This window comes from Erigeron canadensis, chromosome 6 (genome assembly GCF_010389155.1).
Source record: "Erigeron canadensis isolate Cc75 chromosome 6, C_canadensis_v1, whole genome shotgun sequence".
NCBI lineage: Eukaryota > Viridiplantae > Streptophyta > Magnoliopsida > Asterales > Asteraceae > Erigeron > Erigeron canadensis.
In genome coordinates this window covers 32066855-32087036 of record NC_057766.1, presented here as the reverse complement: position 1 = coordinate 32087036, position 20182 = coordinate 32066855, and the positions used below count along the sequence as shown (strand labels likewise).

Below are 20182 nucleotides of genomic sequence, written 5' to 3'. Positions count from 1 at the left end.
CAAAATTACCGAAATACTAAAACTGAACCGGTACCGGGTACGGTACCGGCACCGAAAATCGGTACCGATAGGGATTCGGTATCGGTTTTAGAAAATTGGTGAAATCGGTTTCGTTACCAATCGGTTTGGTACCGGTTTAGTACGGGGAAACCGATTATTAGTACCGATTTCTAGTATTTGATTTTCTATAGCAATTATTTCAGGTTTTGCAGCAAGTTTCCATGTTTCTTGTTATTGCGTGACTCTCTTTGTTTGATCATTTGCTCTTGTAGATGCTTTATTGTCTATGACGTTAAATCAGATTCTATATCACATTAAAAGTTAACGAGTTATGTTAATGTTAAGCCAACATGAATATGATTAGAAATATAAGACAATATAATAATATAATAACAAAATGAATATGATTACCAACTGCTTTTATTTGGGTGTATGTGTATTCCGTTTTGGATTTTGGGTGTATTGTGTTTACTAGTGTACGTGAGCTTATTGTCGGATTTTACCACACCAACTTGTTTTGCAAAGAAGAAAGAAGGATAGAGAGAGTTTCTATGACTAATTTGGTACCATATAGGGTATGAAACCGAATATCCCGGTACCGAAACCGATACCAAACTGGTACCGGTACCTAAATTCGGTACGGTATTCGGTAAATGGTTTGGGGGATTTTTGGTTTCGGTGCTTTACGGTATTGGTAAGGTATTGGTATCGATACCATCCTTAGTGTTTCGAATGCTAACTAGGAACTACAAACTACTAACTCGTTGTTAAAAAAATTATTTTTAATATAGATTTTTCAAAATAATTTGAATAAAAAAAATCCTAAATGCAGCTCGCACTTAATGTGCATAAAAAATTTATACCTTCTATACCAAAAATCCAGTCTTAAATTTTATGATAAATGTACAATAATTTAATATCTCTTAAAAAAAATCGCTACACCATACAACTAGGGATGAGCACGGGTCAAAACCTGGCCCGACCCGCGACCCGCGAGAGCATGAAAACGTGAACCGTGATCCGGCCCGTGAAGACACGGGTCGGTTCGGGTCAGGTTCGGGTGGGTCACGGCTTTCCTTCACGCTTTTTCGGTTTTTGCCTTCACCCGACCCGTCTAATCCATGACCCGTGAAAACACCAAAAGCTTGACCCGTGACCCAGCCCGTTAGGGCTTCGGGCCGGTTCCGGGTCAACGGTTTTTTTTATCATCCCTACATACAACTATGAAAAAATTATAAAAAATTAAAGATTGAAAGAGATATTACATTCCATTTATTTTGTCCAAACTAGTACTTAACAATGAAAATGAAAGTATTATCCTTGTTTTTTGTCTTGATTCGGTCACATAAGAAATCGTGGTTGCAAACAAACATTACATTACAACAACCACATGACAGACCACACAAACCCTTTGATATTGAAATGAAAGTTGTAACATGCCTTTCATGATGTTGGTTTGACTTCCCTTCTACGATCTCCATTAACAACAAGACCCATTCAAAGTCGCCCCCACGTTACCTTTTCTGCATTAATTTAGCCCCTGCCATTTTCTCACAAAATAAACCCCACTTTAATCCATCGACATTCCACTTCTTGTGACTGTCTGTTGATTGATTGTCAAGATCTTGTAAATGATAACATAAAGTTAGTACCTTTACCTTTTGTTTTCATGCTTTTTAGTTTAAATCTTTTTAGGAATTTTGTGCTGCATTTGCATTTGAAATCTTTAAAGTTTGGATTTTTATTGATGTTTATGCTAATATCTTGAAGTTTGAGATCTGGGGTTGCATTACATTTTGATAGATTTGGTGGTTTTACCAAGATCTTGACTTTTTTTACTATGTGGTTTGAAATATTGGGAATTTAAGTACTATTAGCAACGATATCGAATCCTGTCAAAGATGGTGTATCGAAATTTAAGTTGCTGATCACTAAATAATCTTGAATTTTGAGATTTGGGGTTTTGATTACATTAGGGATTTGTGTGGATATTGGAAGATTTTGGTACTAAGTGAAGTTTTATAGGGTTCTTGAGATTTTAGTATTTGTGGTTTATGCTACATTATGATATTAGTGACTGGAATTTAGTTTTGAATTAAGAGTTTTGTTGATTAGACAAGTTAGTATCTTTTTAGATGGCTTCAACATCACCTTCCCCGAGTTCTTCACCCTCGTTGATTCCTCCGGTGTCCTCAAACCCTACACCTGTTTCCCCGGCGTCTGAGCCCGATCAGGCTACTGTGACACCACCACCTCCTGCTACTCCTGCAACTTCAGCTCCACCTTTACAGTTGCCTCCATTGCCGGGGTCACCACCTCCAATTACTTTGTCACCACCCCCACCAGATGCTTCACCACCACCACCAGATGCCTCCCCACCACCACCAGTAGTAGTAGTACCTGATTCCCCTCCTCCATCTGCACCTGCAGCACCACCACCAGCCTCACCCGTGTCAACTCCTCCGCCTTTACCACCTGCCACCGCTTCTCCTCCGGCTGCAAACTCACCACCTGCTACAGTTTTGTCTCCACCACCACCATCAGTTGGTTCTCCCCCTCCACCTGACCCAAATGCTTCTCCACCGTCTCCTACTGTACCTGACCCTTCTCCGCCTCCTGCATCCGTTTCTCCTTCCCCACCACCTCCCGAAAATGTTCCATCACCACCAGTGTCTTCCTCTCCACCTCCACCACAAGCAAACCCCCCGGAAAAATCCCCACCACAAGTAACACCCCCTGCACCCGCTCCCCCCTCAAACACCACCATCACTCCTCCAACTTCAACATCATCACCTCCTCCTTTAGCAACTTCAACCAATTCATCCATTCCCGGAACTCCACCTGATTTACAGTTGCCATCTGTACCCACTGAGAAGCCAACTGCACGAGCAACAGATGCAAGCACTGCTGGTAGAGAAAATGGTGCATCTGGTGGATCAAATAAAGGTGCTGTAATGGCAATTGGCCTTGTTGTCGGTTTTTTTACACTCAGCCTCTTGGTGTTAGCAGTGTGGTTCAAACGAAGACAAAGAAGACGAAATGGACGTTCTCATGTTTATATTATGCCTTCGCCATCTGCTTCCTCCCAAAAGTCAGGTGATATATCAAACCACCTCATTATTGTTTTACAACTACATTTTATATTTGGTGTGCCTTTATTATAGGTAGTTGGCTTCTTTATTATATGGATATATCGCATTGAGTTTATGTGTTTTACAGACTCGCAGTTTTTGAGGTCCCAACAGTCGGCCCACCCATTAGCAGCTAGCCCTTCATTAAGTAACTCCATCTACTCACCGGAGCATGGTGGTGTAGGAAACTCGAGGGCATGGTTCACCTATGAAGAATTAAGTGATGCCACAAATGGATTTTCAGGAAGTAATCTTCTAGGTGAAGGTGGGTTTGGGTGTGTTTACAAGGGGATGTTAGAAGATGGGAGAGAAGTTGCAGTTAAACAGCTGAAAATTGGTGGTGGACAGGGAGAGCGAGAATTCAGAGCCGAAGTTGAGATTATTAGTCGAGTTCACCATCGTCATTTAGTTTCTCTTGTTGGTTATTGCATCTCCGATCATCAACGATTACTTGTTTATCAGTTTGTTTCAAATGACACCCTTCATTACCATCTTCACGGTTAGTGTTTCATTTTGTAGCTCATTGAGAATGAGTTTCATATAAACTTGCTTATAAGCTCCTTGTTTATATCCTTTATATATGATTTTGTTCCACTTTGTAGGCGAAGGCAGGCCGGTTATGGACTGGCCGACCCGAATTAAAGTCGCTGCTGGTGCAGCTCGTGGTTTAGCTTACTTGCATGAAGATTGTAAGTTTCCATTCTTAATATCTATTGTCTCTTTTCATATTCCAACTTATAATTATTTTATTTTATTTTATTTATGTTTTTATATACCAATGTATAACTTTTGACATTCTTGCTGTGTATCAGGTCATCCACGAATCATTCACAGAGACATTAAGTCATCTAACATTTTATTGGATGAAAACTTTGATGCCCAGGTAACCTACACTTTCAAGTTGGAACAAGTTGAAAAAATAAACACTTTTTCTTACTAGAATGTGCCTTCTTGGAAAAAACTAACCAAGTACAGTGATTATATTTACATTTTAACTTCTGCAATCTGTGTGGAAATGACTCAATCGGCAAATTGTTGGGTGCTTTTCTTCAAGAATAATCTTCATAAAACCAAGTGGGTTTGTTAATAAAATTAATAACTTCTTTTGAAGTTTGAACTGTAAATTAATTAATTGGCAGGTGGCAGATTTTGGGCTTGCAAAGTTAGCAATGGATACAAATACACATATCACAACTCGTGTCATGGGAACCTTTGGGTAAATAGCCTCTTTTCCAGTTATTTAGGCTCTCTATCTGTTGACTAATATCTTTTCCTTTCTTTCTGAAAAACTAGATTATACTACAAATATTAACCTTTCGATAATATCACGTAGTTCTTTTACTCATGAAAACCAAAATTTGGTGTATATCATTTGAACTTAGTCTAGCTTGGCCATCTTTTGAAAAATTAAGGCTTGGGTTTGGCTTTTAGCTCACCAAGCTTGAAACCTTTAGGCTGGGGCTGCCTAAAGCTGCAGACTTGATTTGGCTTCTATAGGCTTGGTTTCTGTGCATACTTGTTAGCACAAGCCATGTTGATGCGCTCATGGGCTTGCATTTTCATGAACCTGGTGCTGCTCCTCTAATAATAGTTTTTGTGGGCTCGTATAGGATTGAGCCTTGGCTTGGCTGAATAGTTTTGTATGAGCTCATGACATTGAAAGTATTTTGATACAAACCCATCCCATAATAGGCTCGCATCATGCCATAAGCTAAGTGTAGAACTCACTCCCAAAAGCTATCTCAAAGGAGGAGGGAACACCTAGGCTTATAAACCACCAACCAATCTCATACTTGACCGATGTGGGATCATATCAATACCCCACCCTTTGAAGAGCCAACGTCCTCGTTGGTCACGGCTATGTTGGTCACGGTTGGCACCCTTCTCCTTGGGTCCAAGCCACCACTCCATAGGCCACCAGTCCGAGCATTGGAACCTCGAAAGGTAGGGCTAGCTCTGATACCAATTGATACAAACCCATCCCATAATAGGCTCGCATCATGCCATAAGCTAAGTGTAGAACTCACTCCCAAAAGCTAGCTCAAAGGAGGCGGGGACACCTAGGCTTATAAACCGCCAACCAATCCCATACATGACCGATGTGGGATCATATCATATTTCAGTTGAATAAATTTACTAAAAAAGTTTATCCAAAGAACCACTGAAGTTCACGGAAAATGCTAAGATTAGCAAGTTTTTTTGGGGGGGATAAAGGGTAGGAGTATACCCCGGTAAGCTTATAAGATTAGCAAGTTTGTAGGCTATAATCAACAATGGTGGCTGTGGTTCATCTCGTTTACAGAACTGTGGAATTAGTACCTTTGTTTAATCTGATGAAACAATTATGTGGCTTATATATCTGATGAAACAATTGTTGTGATTTGGTCAGTTATATGGCTCCAGAGTATGCTTCAAGTGGAAAGTTGACAGAAAAATCTGATGTTTTCTCATTCGGGGTAGTGGTCTTAGAGCTCATCACTGGACGTAAGCCTGTTGATGGATCTCAACCTTTGGGCGATGAAAGCCTGGTCGAATGGGTAGGTTTATTGAGTCAAATGTTATACACTGAACTACTTACGTTATGTGAAGGAACTAGTATTGATTTTCATATAATTAATTAAATCCATGATTCTTCATCATATACTTTCAGGCTCGACCTTTGCTTAACAAGGCACTTGAAAATGAGGATTTTGATGAATTGGTAGACCCAAGGTTGGGAAAGAACTATGTGCAGGTAGAAATGTTTCGGATGATCGAAGCAGCTGCAGCTTGCATACGCCATTTAGCACCAAAGCGACCACGAATGAGTCAGGTAATAATTGCATTTTTGTTTCATTGGGTGTCTAGAACATCGCTCAAAGTGACTAGAAAATTGACATGGTTGGTGCAGGTGGTAAGAGCTCTAGATTCTATTGTCGAGTTCACGACAGATCTTTCAAATGGCATGAAACCAGGACAGAGCGAAATTTTTGACTCAAGAGAACAGTCTGCACAAATTAAATTGTTCCAAAGGATGGCGTTTGGTAGTCAAGACTACAGTTCTGAATTCTATAATAATACTCAAAGCAGCTGGAGGAGTTGAGGAAACATAGAAACTGATATCTTAGTGACATTATTTTCTATGCACTGCCAGTATAAATATGATACAATTACAAACTTAGATAGTACAACCCGAGTTCCTGAGATACTTTCGTGATCAAAGAGCTGTTTGTGCATTCTTTTTGCACTGTCAGTGTATAGAAAATTGACTATTTCAGCATGGTGGTTGCCATCTTGGTCATTCTTTTTGGGAAATTTTGTGCCAAGTTTTCCATGTAAATTTTGTTAACAATGTAAGAATCATTTCTCTTCTGCTTTTGATTTGTATTTGCGATCTTTCAGTGTCTATGTTAGCAACCCCCAGAGAACCACTGCATCCATCCACCACTGTTAAAATACTCACAAAAGTCATCAGAAATTATACATGGATTCCAGCTTCAAATGCAATCAAATTACTTAAAAAAATGTCCAAATTTGAATAAGAACTATTGGCTAACCATCAACACTTGCAAAAGAGTTTAACCGCTCCGGCGCTCCCTAATATATTAACCTGTCATATACAACATTTTCTTCACATGTCAGTTAACCACATGAAAATCATTTTACATGTTAATTTGTTCTAGGTTTGATCTCGATAATAACTTTTGCCTTTTAGGCTCCGTCTTGATCGTTTGGGTTCATTTTGAGTTTTTGACCCTAGACGGTCTATTCGTTAACCTGGGGTCATTAAATAGAAGATTAAAATGATCAAAAAGTAGGCACAACACTTTCATCCTTGGACAATATATTTAACTTCAAAAGAAAGTCAGTATGTAATATGTTTAGAATGGAAATATGGAATCATCAACTTTTTCTAACAATGTTAAATAGAACCATTATATATATGTCACAATAAAAAAAAAGTCCAAAATTTAACCGTTTAACTAAGAAAAACACAGGAGTTACAAGTTATCATTTAATTTATTTTCCAAACAAAATAACACTTTCCCGCCACATAGCAGCGGTTTATTAACTGCTCATTCATTTTGAAAAAAATCTACAGTTTCCAAAGAAAACAATTGAAGATATTTCTATTTCTACTGAAACCATGTCGCTTTTTCTTGGATTATTGATCTGCATTTTTACAATTTACATGTCTTCATTAGTTTCCGCTGCTTCAGATTCTGGTTTTTCCAACTCCCCTACATTTTCAAACTTGATTTCAGGTTTGTATATCTATATTTATTTATATTTACTAAATTTACTTTGATTTTTTGTGGTTTTTTATATTAATGATGTTTGGTTTCAAGTTGATTATTCATGTTGTTCTTATATGTACTAAATTATGGTTTTATATCAGTCAGAAGATTTAGATACAAAACTTGCAATGCAGATTAAGAATGAGTAATTTCTTTTACGATTTCTAATTATTTTATTTGTTCAAAGAAGAACAACATGTCAAATTCACAAAAAGGCTCCCGAATCCTTTAACCAACGGTGATGAAGAGAAGATTTATATATGTATGGAAAAGAACTTTCTGGTTTTCGAAAACAACGGCTCAATATCTAAACAAATACCTCTTAACTACACTTGTAATGCTGGCATAACGCCCGTTCTTGGAGCTTCAGGAAAGGTAAAGTTTTAGCATATTCTTACATTTGAAAAAATGTTTAGCAAAAACAAATATATTCAAGATTGTTGTTTATTGGCAGGTATATTTGGTTGCAGAAAACCGAGTACTACAAATCAATACTATGAATGTTCTGGCTAATGAGTCTGTTGTTGAAGTGTTCTTGGGTCCAGAAAAAGGTTTAGAAGGGATGGATGAGATTATTGGGATGGCAGTAAGCATAACTAGTTCTTGTGTTATCGTCAATATGAATAGAAGAGGGCTCTTTGCTTTCAGGTTAGATGGAAAACTTATTTGGAGTGCCGGGCCTGTAATTACTCAAATGGGGTACTTTCAAGGTTGTAGGAAAGATGTCACGGACTGCTATTTTGTTTCCGTGCCTGTACTTGATCATTGTGATGCTAATATATATGTAAGTTCTCTTACGGAAAAAATTATATAGGCTAGTAAATATTTTATGAAATGTCGTAATAGTTTACATGTTATTAATATTGTAGGTCTCTAATAATCAAGGAGAGTTGTATTCGGTGTCTATGCGTGGTCCTTATTTTAAGTGGATACAAGATTTAAGCTCATTGGGAGGGGATTTCTTTATTACTGCTGGAAACAATGGTCAACTTTATGTCACTGTACAAGATAAACCTGTTGTTCTTGCTCTTGATGTTATAACTGGAAATGTTATTTGGCAGCAAAGTGTCGGGCCATTAAGTTCAAATGACTCTGCTCCAGTTGTTGATGCTAATGGTAATTTAAGCATATGTCCTTCTGTTTTCATCTTCAAGGGTTTTTAATCTTTTTGCATTTGTCTCAATCTGCAGGTTGGGTATCTATTGGTTCATTGGATGGGTATCTTTATTCAATATCGCCATCTGGAGTTGTAACAAAATTCCCAAGGAGAGAGATTCGGGATGCAGTGATTCAAGTCAATCCGGTACTTGACTGTTCTGGCTTAGCGGTTTATATATCTCAGACAAAGATGGAAGGAATACCTAGCCAGAATATCGGCGAATACACATATGTTTCAGGAATGAAACCACTAAAAATCGTTTTCACATTGTTGGTTCCGGCAACAGGATCTGTTTATTGGTCTGAAAGCTATCCTGGTGATCTAGTTTTTCTCGCAGTCATCAAAACTTTTACTTTTATACAAACGTATTATTGACAACGACATAATTTGACCTTTTAATATTTGTAACGAATATAGGTGAATTGTCGAGCATATTCCCTGAGAGTGGTCTAAGGAATTTTGTTGTAGATGGAAGGATACTTCTTCCATTTCTTTCCATTTCAAGTTAGTTTCTGTAGATAACTTTAACTCCTTTTATGTAGAATTAGTATTAGTTTGACTAAAGCTAACAACATCATTATCTTCTTGATGCAGATATCGGCAATCCACTTTCATGCTTTAGCACAAGTAACCTACACATACTTGTCATTGTAATTTGCTTTAATCAAGTCGAATGTTGTTTTATAAACTTTTTATCTCAACAGGTCAGAAGCTTACATCAAGCTGTTCCAAAATGGATGTCAAAAAAGTTATCATCTACACAGGTAAAAGCACCACTCAATATGACGCACTACATTTCATTACTCAAACTACTCAACATTTGTGCTTCCTTTTTTTCAGGCAATGAGAAAACAATCGAATTATTTCTCTTCTTCGAAACAATATTGTTGATAGTAGTAGCAGCCCTGGTAAGATTTTGCTGTGTATTTTGGAAGAAAAAGAAGCTTCAAAACCAAAATCTTAGAAACTTTCTTGAGAAGAGAGTAAGTTCAGTTCCCCGTATATTTCCTTCAAGTTCTGATGTGACGAATTTGTAATAAAAACCAGCTTTTATGTTATTTTGCAGTCTTCTCTTCGGTTTCAGAAGAAAGTATTTGACAGAACAATCACTGAACTTGAGAAAAAAGCAGCAGAGGGGCCATCAACCAATGAAATGTTAGAACAACTCGACGATTTGGTGAAAGAAAGAGAAACCATAGAGCGGAAATTATTAACCACTTATAGTTTAGGAAGGGATACTACAAGCCCAGAACCAAAACCACTACTTCCACTCTCTGATAAGAAAACCAAGAGTTTTTCTAACAAAACTGAGCAAAAAGATAGTGTCACTATGTTTAATACAATGGATGACACTTCTTCAGAGGACGGTGAGAGTAATGAAGAAGTCGATAAGACAGAATCAAAAGGGAAGGCTCCATTGGAGACAGAAAGCTCTAGTGACGACGATGAGACAATTGTGCCAGCACAAGGAGTGAAGATTCTTGATGAGAAAGATGACTTGCAGATTGGTGGCACAAGTGTGCGAAGGAGATTCTTTTACAAGGAAGTTTGACAGCAGCATGCAACTATATTCTGCAAATGGTTCCATGTAGTGTTTCTTGAAAAAAATTTAAGGGTTCTAACGATATACTCCGTATCTGCTAGTAGTGTAAATAGGATAGCCTGATCTTTCTTGTGAAACTGTCAAGGGATATGCTTAACGCCCAAAATGTAACATTTATGCACATTTTCTGCTTTCATCATTACATGATCTAGTATATTTCCTTTGGACAAGTCCTTACAAGTTACAACCCAATGTCCCAATGTGCTAACAATGCTGTATTGATACGGGTATGGATATACAAGGCGCATTTGGCCTCGAACAGGAGTCCCCATCACCCCTTTCGGTATTAGTACTTGACAAACGATAAAAATTCACGACTACTAACATACTAGACAATTGTTCCTCTCTCAAAGCCACCTATTATTACAATTCATGTTATACATGTAATGTTCTTATCGTACAATCAGTGGGTGACCAATGTGCTCAATTCATGTTATACATGTAATGTTCTTATCGTACAATCTGATTTTCATAGATAATACAAAAAGTTATGAAACTAATTGTATGACGTTTGACAATCTTAAACTATTGTTTGGTGATAAAACCTTTCTTATTTGGTATGTTTGTTTATATATTAAAAGTGAAAATTGGACAAATAGTATGACTTTTAAGAATCTTTTATTTTATTAATATATGAAAGGAAAGAAATTTTGTCAAGCACTTGGTTATTTTCTTTTCAAGTAGAAACCATAACTTTGTAATATAAAAGGAAAAAAGCAAACAAAAACACACTTGTGTTTCCTGATAGATAAACAAATGCAATATAATGTAGACAAAGATTTCCTTTTCAAAACAAAGTGAAACCACTTTGGCAAAAAGTACTTCTTTCTTAGAAAAGGAAAGTTAAACTAATTTGTTTTAGTATATGTTTGAATTATCAAGATTGCTATATGAAAGATTTTGTGCACGCCACATATCTTTAAAATCAACTATAAATGCAATTTTCATAGTGTGAATGTGTGATTGAACATAAATGTGTTACTAATAAGTTCGTATTCATAAAAATTGAAAAAATCTACTATATCATAATGAGCCATGAACAATCATATTGAATTTTATCAATTGAAAAATACTCGTAACAAATAAATTTATCTATAAACATCCTCTTTTTCCTTCTTTCACATCATTTATCTTCTTTTCTTTTGACAAGTGCGGATCAAATATAACAAGAGGTTCACGCTATGTTGTCTTCATGCTAAAGAGTTTTCTCACCCAATATTTTATAGGAGGAAAACTCTTTATTAATCTGTCCGAATACATAACAATTAATAGAAGTAAAATATTTGCCTCATTCGGTTTCAAACTTGGGTCTCATAAAAACAAGCATTTATTGAAGGGCTTCCTGTGCCATTGTGCTATATATATATATATATCGAAATATACACGAAGTTAATAAAACCAATATATAATTGAAATAATTATTGATAAAAAAATTTTTCAAAAATCACATTTTATATTATGAAGGTTATTTTTTTAATAAATTATTTTGTTTTAACAATATATGACAATTATAAAAAGTTTACTACATGGCTAGTAAGTAATCCAATATGAATAAAAGGAAATTCCAAATATTATGTAATATACTATATGAAGATTAAAGTATAACTTTCTTAAATATATAAAAAAAATTCTTAATAATCTAATATGAAATAGAATGTCATCTATATTATTAGGAAAATGATTTATCCTTCTAACAAATTAACTTAAAAATCCTCCTAATAGCTTTAGAAGGTGACAGGTGAATACCACTAATTCTCTTTCCTAATCTCATCTCCTGATTTTTCACATGTCACAATCCTATTATTTAAAAAAAATTTTAAGCTAATAAGTTAGGAGGATTAATCATTACTCATATTATTATTGCCTACATAAAGACAACAACTCAAACAACTACCACTTTAATAAACTTCATTAATCCCCTAACTAATCAACTACTAACTACATGTTTACATTTAATCCCAACATTAACCCATCAAACTTTGGCGCCATTATCACTTGATTAATGAATAAATTGAACTATGATCACCGTCAACAAAGATCTCTCATACCACACACAAAAAGAAAAAACCTAGTTTTTTTTATCATTATATAAGTACTCACTTCTTCAAACATATATGACCCACAAAATCCTCACATATTACAAATCTCAATCATAATCTTACCATTAATCAAAATAAACAAATACTCGTATTTATTTACATTTATATATAAACAAAAATACAAATAAAACTTTTCCCTCTTTTATTCCATACATCCCAAAATTAGGGTTTCAATACACACCCCATTATTCAATTCGATTCAATTCCAACAAATTACAAATCTTTATATAAATTCCTGCATTCCCTTTTCATTAATTTCGAAATTATGAAAGGATGGTTGACGAATTAACCCATCAATTTCATAACACAAATAATATTGATTTTGGCCCAATTTTCGCGCGAAATTTTGACAACGAACAAAGTTTTTGTATTAATAATAATGTTAATAAGTATATTGGTAACATGTAAGTTTTATTATTCTTGTTTCTGGGTTCGTATCAAGTTTTGATTTTTATATATATTTTTTATATATCTGTTTGTACTTTGTAGTGTTTAATGAGGAATTTATTTTATTTGTATATGTATATTTTAGCTAAAGGGTTTTAAAATGTTTATACTTTATAAAATACTCTATATAAGTAAGAATAGTGTCAGAAGACTAAAAATTATCAATTTGGATATGCTAACCGCTAACTATAAACTCGCTGTTAAAAAAATAAACAAATTTGATGCATTATATGTCTACAAGTTTGACATGTGTGTGTGTGTGTTATATATATAATGTGCATTTAATATGTGTAATTAATGTGTAGTGCCAAGGAGTATATGGAGATAAGTGAAGGGGAGAATTGGGCATCCAACCTTATTAGTCATTTGAATAGTCAATTTCCGACGATTATCGATACACCAAAGGTGAGCTTGCTTCTTGCTTTTTGTCAGTATAATTAGTATTGTAATGTGGATTTGTTAATGATTGGATGGCAGTTTGACTTAATTAGTTTGTGTTATATGGTTTGGGCTACATTGTTATTTGCATCGGAACACGATTTAGGGTTCTGATGTTCCGTTGCGATTTTTTGATTTGTGATACTCTAAAATGAAATGTGGTCCTTTTGGTTAAGTAGAATTGTGTGCTGTAATGTGTAGTGTGGATGATCGGGTGGGTTAAGTTATACTTGCCATAACGATCGGATCGGAACAAGATTTTAGGTTCTGGTGCGTTTGGAGAAAGAAATCTCAAAATTAGTTTATATGGTATAAGTTTTATGCTAGATCTATTCATACCGATCGTTATAGATACTGATGTGAAGAATCATTATCAGGAATTTTGTGCCTTTTCCATGTATTGAGATCATAAATAAAGAAGGAAAAGGACTTGTGGATTTACGTGTACAGGGCTTCTTGACTTGTTTTTTTAGTTTTATAAATTATAATCATGTAGCATGTTGAAATTTCAGTTTCAAATGTGTTCAATTAGTAATTTGTACTTAGGACAGGGAAATCTTTGGGCATGTGGAAAATTCTGAAATTTTAGATTAAAATGATGTGTTTCTTGGCTGGTTCGTCACTTCGTTGTACTTTCTGTAACTGTAATATGAGTCTGATTTCCAGAAGTTGTTTGTGCAGGGATTGCAGAACTTAATTCAGCAGGATGTACGGGATGCTAATCTTTATCAGATAGCATCCTCACATTCGTCTTTGCCGGACTTGTTGGTTTCACCTGATTTTCGTGACTCTGAAAGTTACATGAACTTAGGATACAGTTGTTACAATCCTGCTTCTGTGAACATTTATAACCCTGTGTTGTATGAAGGTGTGTTCTTCAGCTCTTGCATTCCCATTTGACTTAAAAATACTCATATCAGTGTAAATGCCTTAATCTGTGTTTAATTTTATATGTATGATGAACATTTGCAGGCTCTGTGTATAACGACTACAGCCAGAATGTTTCTTGTGGTGGGTTAAACACGGTATCTTCACTGGGAATAAAGCAGACTGATCTAGATCTTATTACTTCACCTGAACAAGTGTCATCCATCACTGCATGTTCTTATGGGGATGTGATATCTGATTCCGAAGCTTTTGATAGTAGACCAAGATTTTCCTTACAACAGCAACCTTTTACTAATAGTATGACTTCTTTTTATATGATAATTTGCAGAGAACTTCTTTTTTTCCTGTATCTGTCATGACTTTTATTTTGATAATTGTAATGAATAGGTCAATACGGAAGCTTTACTGGAAAGAAAAGCACATACAACATGGATGTTCCATTACTAATGGTGGATGATGTGCAATCTTCGTATCCAGAGTCCTGCAATATGCAACAGCATGATAGTCTACAGAGCAAATGTAATACCCAGATATCACATCAGATTCAGATGTGTGTGTCCCAACAACCTTCAGTGCAGTTTCATGATCGATTTGAAACTCGATCAGATATGTTGTTTGTTAATGATGAGAAATCTAGTAAAGATTCTGAGAACTCTCCTCACGCTTCACAATATGTTTCATGGGGGAATTCCAGTGATATATTTAGTCTTCGTGTCCTTAACTCATATGTGATGTACAAGGATATGCCGGCTGACTTGAGAAGAGAAGTTTCTTTTCAGGATTATATGCATGCAGAAGAATGTAAGCCCAACAACATATGCAAGTGTCACTTGTATGTTGAATTGTCATCACATTTCGATAAGTGTAGCGATTTAAAGTGCAATATCTGTGGGCCTGCAAGACATATATGTGGTGCTGGTAATTCTCACTTGGAATCTAGAAAAAGAAAAAAAGATCAATCAGAGCTCACCCTTAGTGGGGATTCCGGTAGAACCCAGACTCTTTTAGATCCATTGCCTACTAAGTATCCAAAGCTGGAGAGTTTGACAGTTGGAAATGGTTTTTTACAAGAATATGTTGCTTCACTTGATCAACACGACCCAAACAATGCACATGGTGAACAGGATTTAACAAGTGTAAATCCGAGGGATGAGATAACAAATGATATTATGAAGACTTACCCAGAGGTATGTTCTGGTCATCGTTCATTTAAAGAAAAAACCAGTGATGAAAAAGAGAGATCTGACCAAACCATACCAGAAACAATGTATGGTCCAAATTCAGCACCAGATGCTAATGAGTCTGGTATAAATTCCAGACCCAATGATGAAAAAGAAAAATCTGGACAGGCCATAGTAGAAGTGAAGGATGGTTTAAATTCAGCACCAGATGGTAATGAGTTGGGTTTGAATTTAAAGAAATCCATGACACCAGTTATGTCTTTAGTTTATTGTGATTCGGGTTTAGAATCGGGGAAGACCAAGATAAAGATTACATCTTCGGCTGATGGCTTGGAGTTGGAGCCAGAGAAGATCCACAAGATACAGAGTGTGTCTTTGGCCGATTTTTTTACTGCAGATCAGATCAAATCACATTTGCTGAGTTTTACCTCCCAGAAGGTCTATAGCTCTGTTATGTTTTAGCAAGTTTTTTGTATCAAGTCTATGGGATCTAATGTCATAGATGGTATTGCAGGATATATCAGGAAAAAGAGAACCTTCGATTGGTCAAAACACATGCCAATTGTGCTCCATGGATAAGCTAGTGTTTGCCCCTGTACCCATATATTGCTCATCTTGTGAATTACGTATCAAGAGAAACGTTGGCTATTATCGGTCTGCCAATGAAATTGGTATACGGTATTGTTTTTGTATGTCATGCTACAGGGGAACTCATGGAGCTAATATTATGGTGAGAGGGTTTTCCTTCCCCAAATCAAACCTGCAAAAGGCAAAGAATGATGAGGAAAAGGAGGACTCGGTAAGTTGACCTTTGTTTTGTTCTATGTCAACTCTTCAGTTGTTATTTTATTTGAATTTTGTCCATGACTGAACAACCCGTTATGCTGTTGATTCTTGCAGTGGGTTCTTTGTGATAAATGTCAATGCTGGCAACATAGGGTATGTGGTCTTTACAATGATGAAAAAGATGTTGAAGGGAAAGCTGAATATATATGTCCAAAATGTTACTTAGAAGAAATAGAGAGTGGAACACGTGTTCCCTTACCACAAACCGCTGCTTCTAGCGCAAAAGATTTGCCAAGAACTAATCTCAGTGATCATATAGAGCAAAGACTGTCTACACGTCTCAATCAAGAGCGAGAAGAATTGGCAAAGATTTCTGGAATTCAACCGGAAGAGGTAAAATTACTCAAATGTGCCTCCCTGATATTACATTTATAAATTTCTTCAAATTTATTGAACTTGGAAAAATTGTATCCATAGGTACCAGGAGCTGAAGATCTTGTTGTGAGAGTGGTGGTATCTTTTGAGAAACAGTTGGAAGTAAGGCAGAAGTTTATTGATATTCTTCATGGAGAAGATTATCCATCGGGATTTACATACAGATCAAAGGTAAAGATGAAATGTTGTGCTTATTCACATCAGCAATTACGTTCTTAAATGAAAGGGTATCTAACATTATTTTGGCCACCAGTTAATTTTTTTGTTCCAGAAAATAGAAGGGGTAGATGTGTGCCTTTTTGGAATGTGTGTTCAAGAGTTTGGATCAGAATGTGCCGGCCCAAATCAACGTTGTGTGTATATCTCGTATCTTGATTCTGTAAAGTACTTTAGACCTGAGAGAAAAAGTGTCGCTGGTGAATCTCTTCGGACGTTTGTTTATCATGAAATATTGGTATTTCACTTTTTTAATTTTTCTATAAAAAATGTTTCATCTTTATCTTTTTAGTTTGATATGTTAATCAAGTGCATTTATGATCATCAGATTGGATACCTTGAGTATTGCAAACAACGAGGTTTCGCAACATGTTACATATGGGCATGTCCTCTTATAAAAGGAGAAGATTACATCTTTTACTGCCATCCAGAGAGTCAGAGAACACCGAAACAGGATAAGCTACGCCAGTGGTATATACCCCTTTAAAACTTTGAGTTTGTTTAATTTTTAGTAATAAACCCGTACAAATATACTCAATTTCATGTTCCATGTGTAGGTACAAGTCAATGTTAAAGAAAGCATCGGAAGATAATGTTGTTGTTGACCACACCAATTTTTACCATCAGTTTTTTGTGCCTAATGAAGAGACTAATACCAAGATAACTGCAGCCCGTTTACCCTACTTTGATGGTGATTATTGGTCCGGGGCTGCTGAAAATATAGTCAGGAAACTTGAAATAGAAGAAAAGGCTGGTGGATTGCAGAGTAAGTTACCTAACAAGAGAATCTTGAAATCCATGGGACAGGACAAACATGATATTGCAATGAAAGATGTCTTAGTGATGCAAAAGGTATATAGTTCAAGCTTTGTTACTCATAGTGGATAATTAGGGGTTTTTTTTTGCAGTTTAATTAAATCTTAATTGTTCTCTTTTTTTCCCCTCATTCATTAGCTGGGCCAAACCATTTTACCCGTGAAGGAAAATTTCATGATTATCTATTTACACTATACTTGCACCGGTTGCAATCAAGTAATTCTATCCGGAAGCAGATGGTTTTGTAACCAATGCAAAAAGATTCAACTATGTTCAAGGTAAATGTGCTCTTGGCTTTTCCTTAATTGCTTTAAATAAATGTTGGTTTTACTGACTACCATTTGGTATTCTGTATACATCATAATCATTGCAGATGTTATAATGTTGATAAGAAGAATTCAGGGGATAAGATTCACACATGCCATTCAGGTGAAAAGAATCCACTCTCTGAGGTGAGTTAGGCTCTAAAAAGAAAACCTACAGCCCACAAAGCCCTTCCTTTTTTCATTTTGTTTTTTCCCTTTTTTTATTAGTTACTTTTTACAGGTTGTGGTGAGCGATGTGAATCTGGATACCAAGGATGATGATGATGTGTTATGCAACATTTTCTTTGAAACCCGTGATGCTTTTTTAAACAAGTGTCAGAAATCTCATTTTCAGTTTGATACACTTTCTCGTGCCAAATACTCCTCTTTGATGATCCTGTACCATTTAATCCACAAGCCTGTCATTAGACCCACCTGCACTGCTTGCCATGCGGATGTTGTGGTTGAGCGATGCTGGCAGTGTAACGTTTGTGTTAAGTATTATCTATGTGAGTTATGCTATAAGACAAGACGTGGTGCTTGTCATCCCCACAAGTTAAGTTCGCCTTCAATGGAAGTCGTTTGTGGATCCAAAATTAGACAATTTCAGAAGCAAAAAGCTCTAGAGGTAACCATAAAGTACCACACTTTCTAAATTAATCCAAATCGACAGAATCAACAGAAAATAATGCTTTTATGAATATGCTGCAGTTGAAGGCAGTGATGGATGTTTTAATGCATGCCTCTGAATGTGAGAGGATTCCATGTCCTTACAAAGAATGTGTAATGATGAGAAGACTTTTTTACCATGCTGCTAGATGCAGTATCAGAGCTCGTGGCGGTTGCAAGTTTTGCTCAAGAGTATGGAAGATACTAAAGGAGCACTCGCGAATATGTAGAGATTCCAATTGTAAAATACCTCGCTGCAGGTAAGTGATGCCAAAACTTCTATTCTCTGCTTATCTTGCAAAGTGTTACATAGGTATAACCGGAGCTTTTGCTTCAAATCATCCAACATAATCACAAAAATTTAGACTCATGGATATATACCCTTGTTAAGAAGAGATTTGCTTACAGGACTTTATACGCAAGCTGCAAGCATGAAGCATCTAAAATGTCACATACTGGCTTTAAAAATCTTTTTCAAAATTCTATAAGGGCCACATATTCAACTATTCAAGTCAATAACATGTCTGTTTATTATGTTTTATTTTCATCAGGGATATAAAGAACTACAAGGAGAAACTCGCAGCTAACTCTGAAAATCGACAGGCTACAGTAGAACATCAGCCAGAGGGACCCAAGGTTCCTGTTTCATAGCAATGTAAAGGAAATAATATTAAGACATTTTTGCATACCTAACCTAAATAGATCCGGTTTGAGCATTTGTTTTGGCAGAGCCATATGATAAGAACATAGGTGGCCATTTTTCATGTGTGGAGCATTATAGGGTGTAGAGTAGAACAAGATAACAAACAGGTTAACTTGCCTTGTTTAGGAAAATGAGTAGTTGGGACATTTGGTCTGGATGATTTTGCCCCAAACCGTATCCTGTATATATGAATTCTCAAGCTCTTTAAAGATAATTATGACTCAATTTTTGTTCATCTTGTGGATCTGCAATGTATAGTCATATTCATATTATGAGCAGCTTGTCGGAGTCCCGGGATGTGCATGATTTGCTAATAGCTGGGTAAATGACCAAACTAAAGCAATTTAGTTTATCTGGTCTTCCGTAAGTCAGCTGGGTGATTGGAACATTTTTGGTCCATCGTATTCAATTTGCTTCGTGATTTGATAAATATACATAGATGCAAAATATCTTCAAAAACTGCTATCCCACGACCAAGATTCTTCCCTTCCTCGTGCTAATCTAGCCCTAACTCTATAATCCACCCTACCCCTCTTTCTTCGAGTCTTAGCTTTAGATAAATTAGTTTTACCAAGTTGAATTCCTACAGCATAATATAGTTCTCACCTTTTTTTTCTGAACTTTGCTCAGTTTTCTTTGTTGATCTCAAATTTGAAATCAACTTAAATTTTCTTGTGAACTTCTAAGCACAGTAACATCTATATCTACAAACTGTCATTTATTACTAAAACCGCTGTACAGACAGTAACATCTGCTTTTAACATCAGAAGTCATTTTGTTTCATGTTGGTCATATGCTTTTTGACTTAGGTGGTGGGTTTTTAGTTTGCAAATGGATTACATGTGTTCGATGTTTAAACAGCCTGAAAAGACAGAGCCAAGCCAAGCTACTTTGAGTTGGTTCAGCATGTTTGACCCAAGACACTAACCTGGCATTCTGATTTGGAAAAATGTTACATCAATGTTGATCTGTCGCATGGTGTTCATCTTTGGTCTGAATTGTAGCTTCACCACAAATGCATGAACCTGG

General features: G+C 36.0%; 3 protein-coding genes across 3 annotated transcripts; all 3 read left to right on the top strand.

Annotated features, from left to right (window-relative positions):
• Positions 1-1382: 1382 nt before the first annotated feature.
• On the top strand, positions 1383-6514 carry LOC122605297 (proline-rich receptor-like protein kinase PERK8). Its single transcript, XM_043778207.1, has 8 exons — positions 1383-3096; positions 3220-3630; positions 3734-3820; positions 3944-4014; positions 4271-4347; positions 5521-5668; positions 5782-5943; positions 6022-6514. Exons 1-8 carry the CDS (start codon positions 2136-2138, stop codon positions 6211-6213), a joined length of 2109 nt encoding a protein of 702 aa, XP_043634142.1. The 5' UTR covers positions 1383-2135; the 3' UTR covers positions 6214-6514.
• A 743-nt stretch (positions 6515-7257) lies between these two features.
• Positions 7258-10119, top strand: LOC122604709 (protein GAMETE EXPRESSED 3). Its single transcript, XM_043777580.1, has 10 exons — positions 7258-7375; positions 7596-7783; positions 7863-8192; positions 8278-8524; positions 8599-8883; positions 8985-9071; positions 9162-9194; positions 9272-9331; positions 9408-9550; positions 9634-10119. Exons 1-10 carry the CDS (start codon positions 7258-7260, stop codon positions 10117-10119), a joined length of 1977 nt encoding a protein of 658 aa, XP_043633515.1.
• A 2327-nt stretch (positions 10120-12446) lies between these two features.
• Positions 12447-19388, top strand: LOC122605815 (histone acetyltransferase HAC1-like). The gene is made up of 16 exons (XM_043778773.1): positions 12447-12673; positions 13022-13121; positions 13836-14022; positions 14127-14339; positions 14430-15661; positions 15738-16022; positions 16124-16402; positions 16487-16615; positions 16698-16898; positions 16989-17131; positions 17218-17512; positions 17615-17754; positions 17850-17928; positions 18023-18409; positions 18493-18710; positions 19002-19388. The coding sequence occupies exons 1-16, from the start codon at positions 12543-12545 to the stop codon at positions 19099-19101; spliced, it is 4119 nt and encodes a 1372-aa protein (XP_043634708.1). The 5' UTR covers positions 12447-12542; the 3' UTR covers positions 19102-19388.
• The last annotated feature ends 794 nt before the right edge of the window (positions 19389-20182 follow it).

Bases quoted from the DNA above. Each gene is read 5' to 3' on its own strand.
- LOC122605297 (XM_043778207.1), top strand. From the start codon at position 2,136: ATGGCTTCAACATCACCTTCCCCGAGTTCTTCACCCTCGTTGATTCCT. The intron at 3,631-3,733 runs GTTAGTGTTTCA...TCCACTTTGTAG, and splicing joins CCTTCATTACCATCTTCACG to GCGAAGGCAGGCCGGTTATG. The intron at 4,348-5,520 runs GTAAATAGCCTC...TGATTTGGTCAG, and splicing joins CGTGTCATGGGAACCTTTGG to TTATATGGCTCCAGAGTATG.
- LOC122604709 (XM_043777580.1), top strand. From the start codon at position 7,258: ATGTCGCTTTTTCTTGGATTATTGATCTGCATTTTTACAATTTACATG. The intron at 8,193-8,277 runs GTAAGTTCTCTT...TTAATATTGTAG, and splicing joins ATTGTGATGCTAATATATAT to GTCTCTAATAATCAAGGAGA. The intron at 9,551-9,633 runs GTAAGTTCAGTT...GTTATTTTGCAG, and splicing joins GAAACTTTCTTGAGAAGAGA to TCTTCTCTTCGGTTTCAGAA.
- LOC122605815 (XM_043778773.1), top strand. From the start codon at position 12,543: ATGGTTGACGAATTAACCCATCAATTTCATAACACAAATAATATTGAT. The intron at 14,340-14,429 runs GTATGACTTCTT...TGTAATGAATAG, and splicing joins ACAGCAACCTTTTACTAATA to GTCAATACGGAAGCTTTACT. The intron at 18,410-18,492 runs GTAACCATAAAG...AATATGCTGCAG, and splicing joins AGAAGCAAAAAGCTCTAGAG to TTGAAGGCAGTGATGGATGT.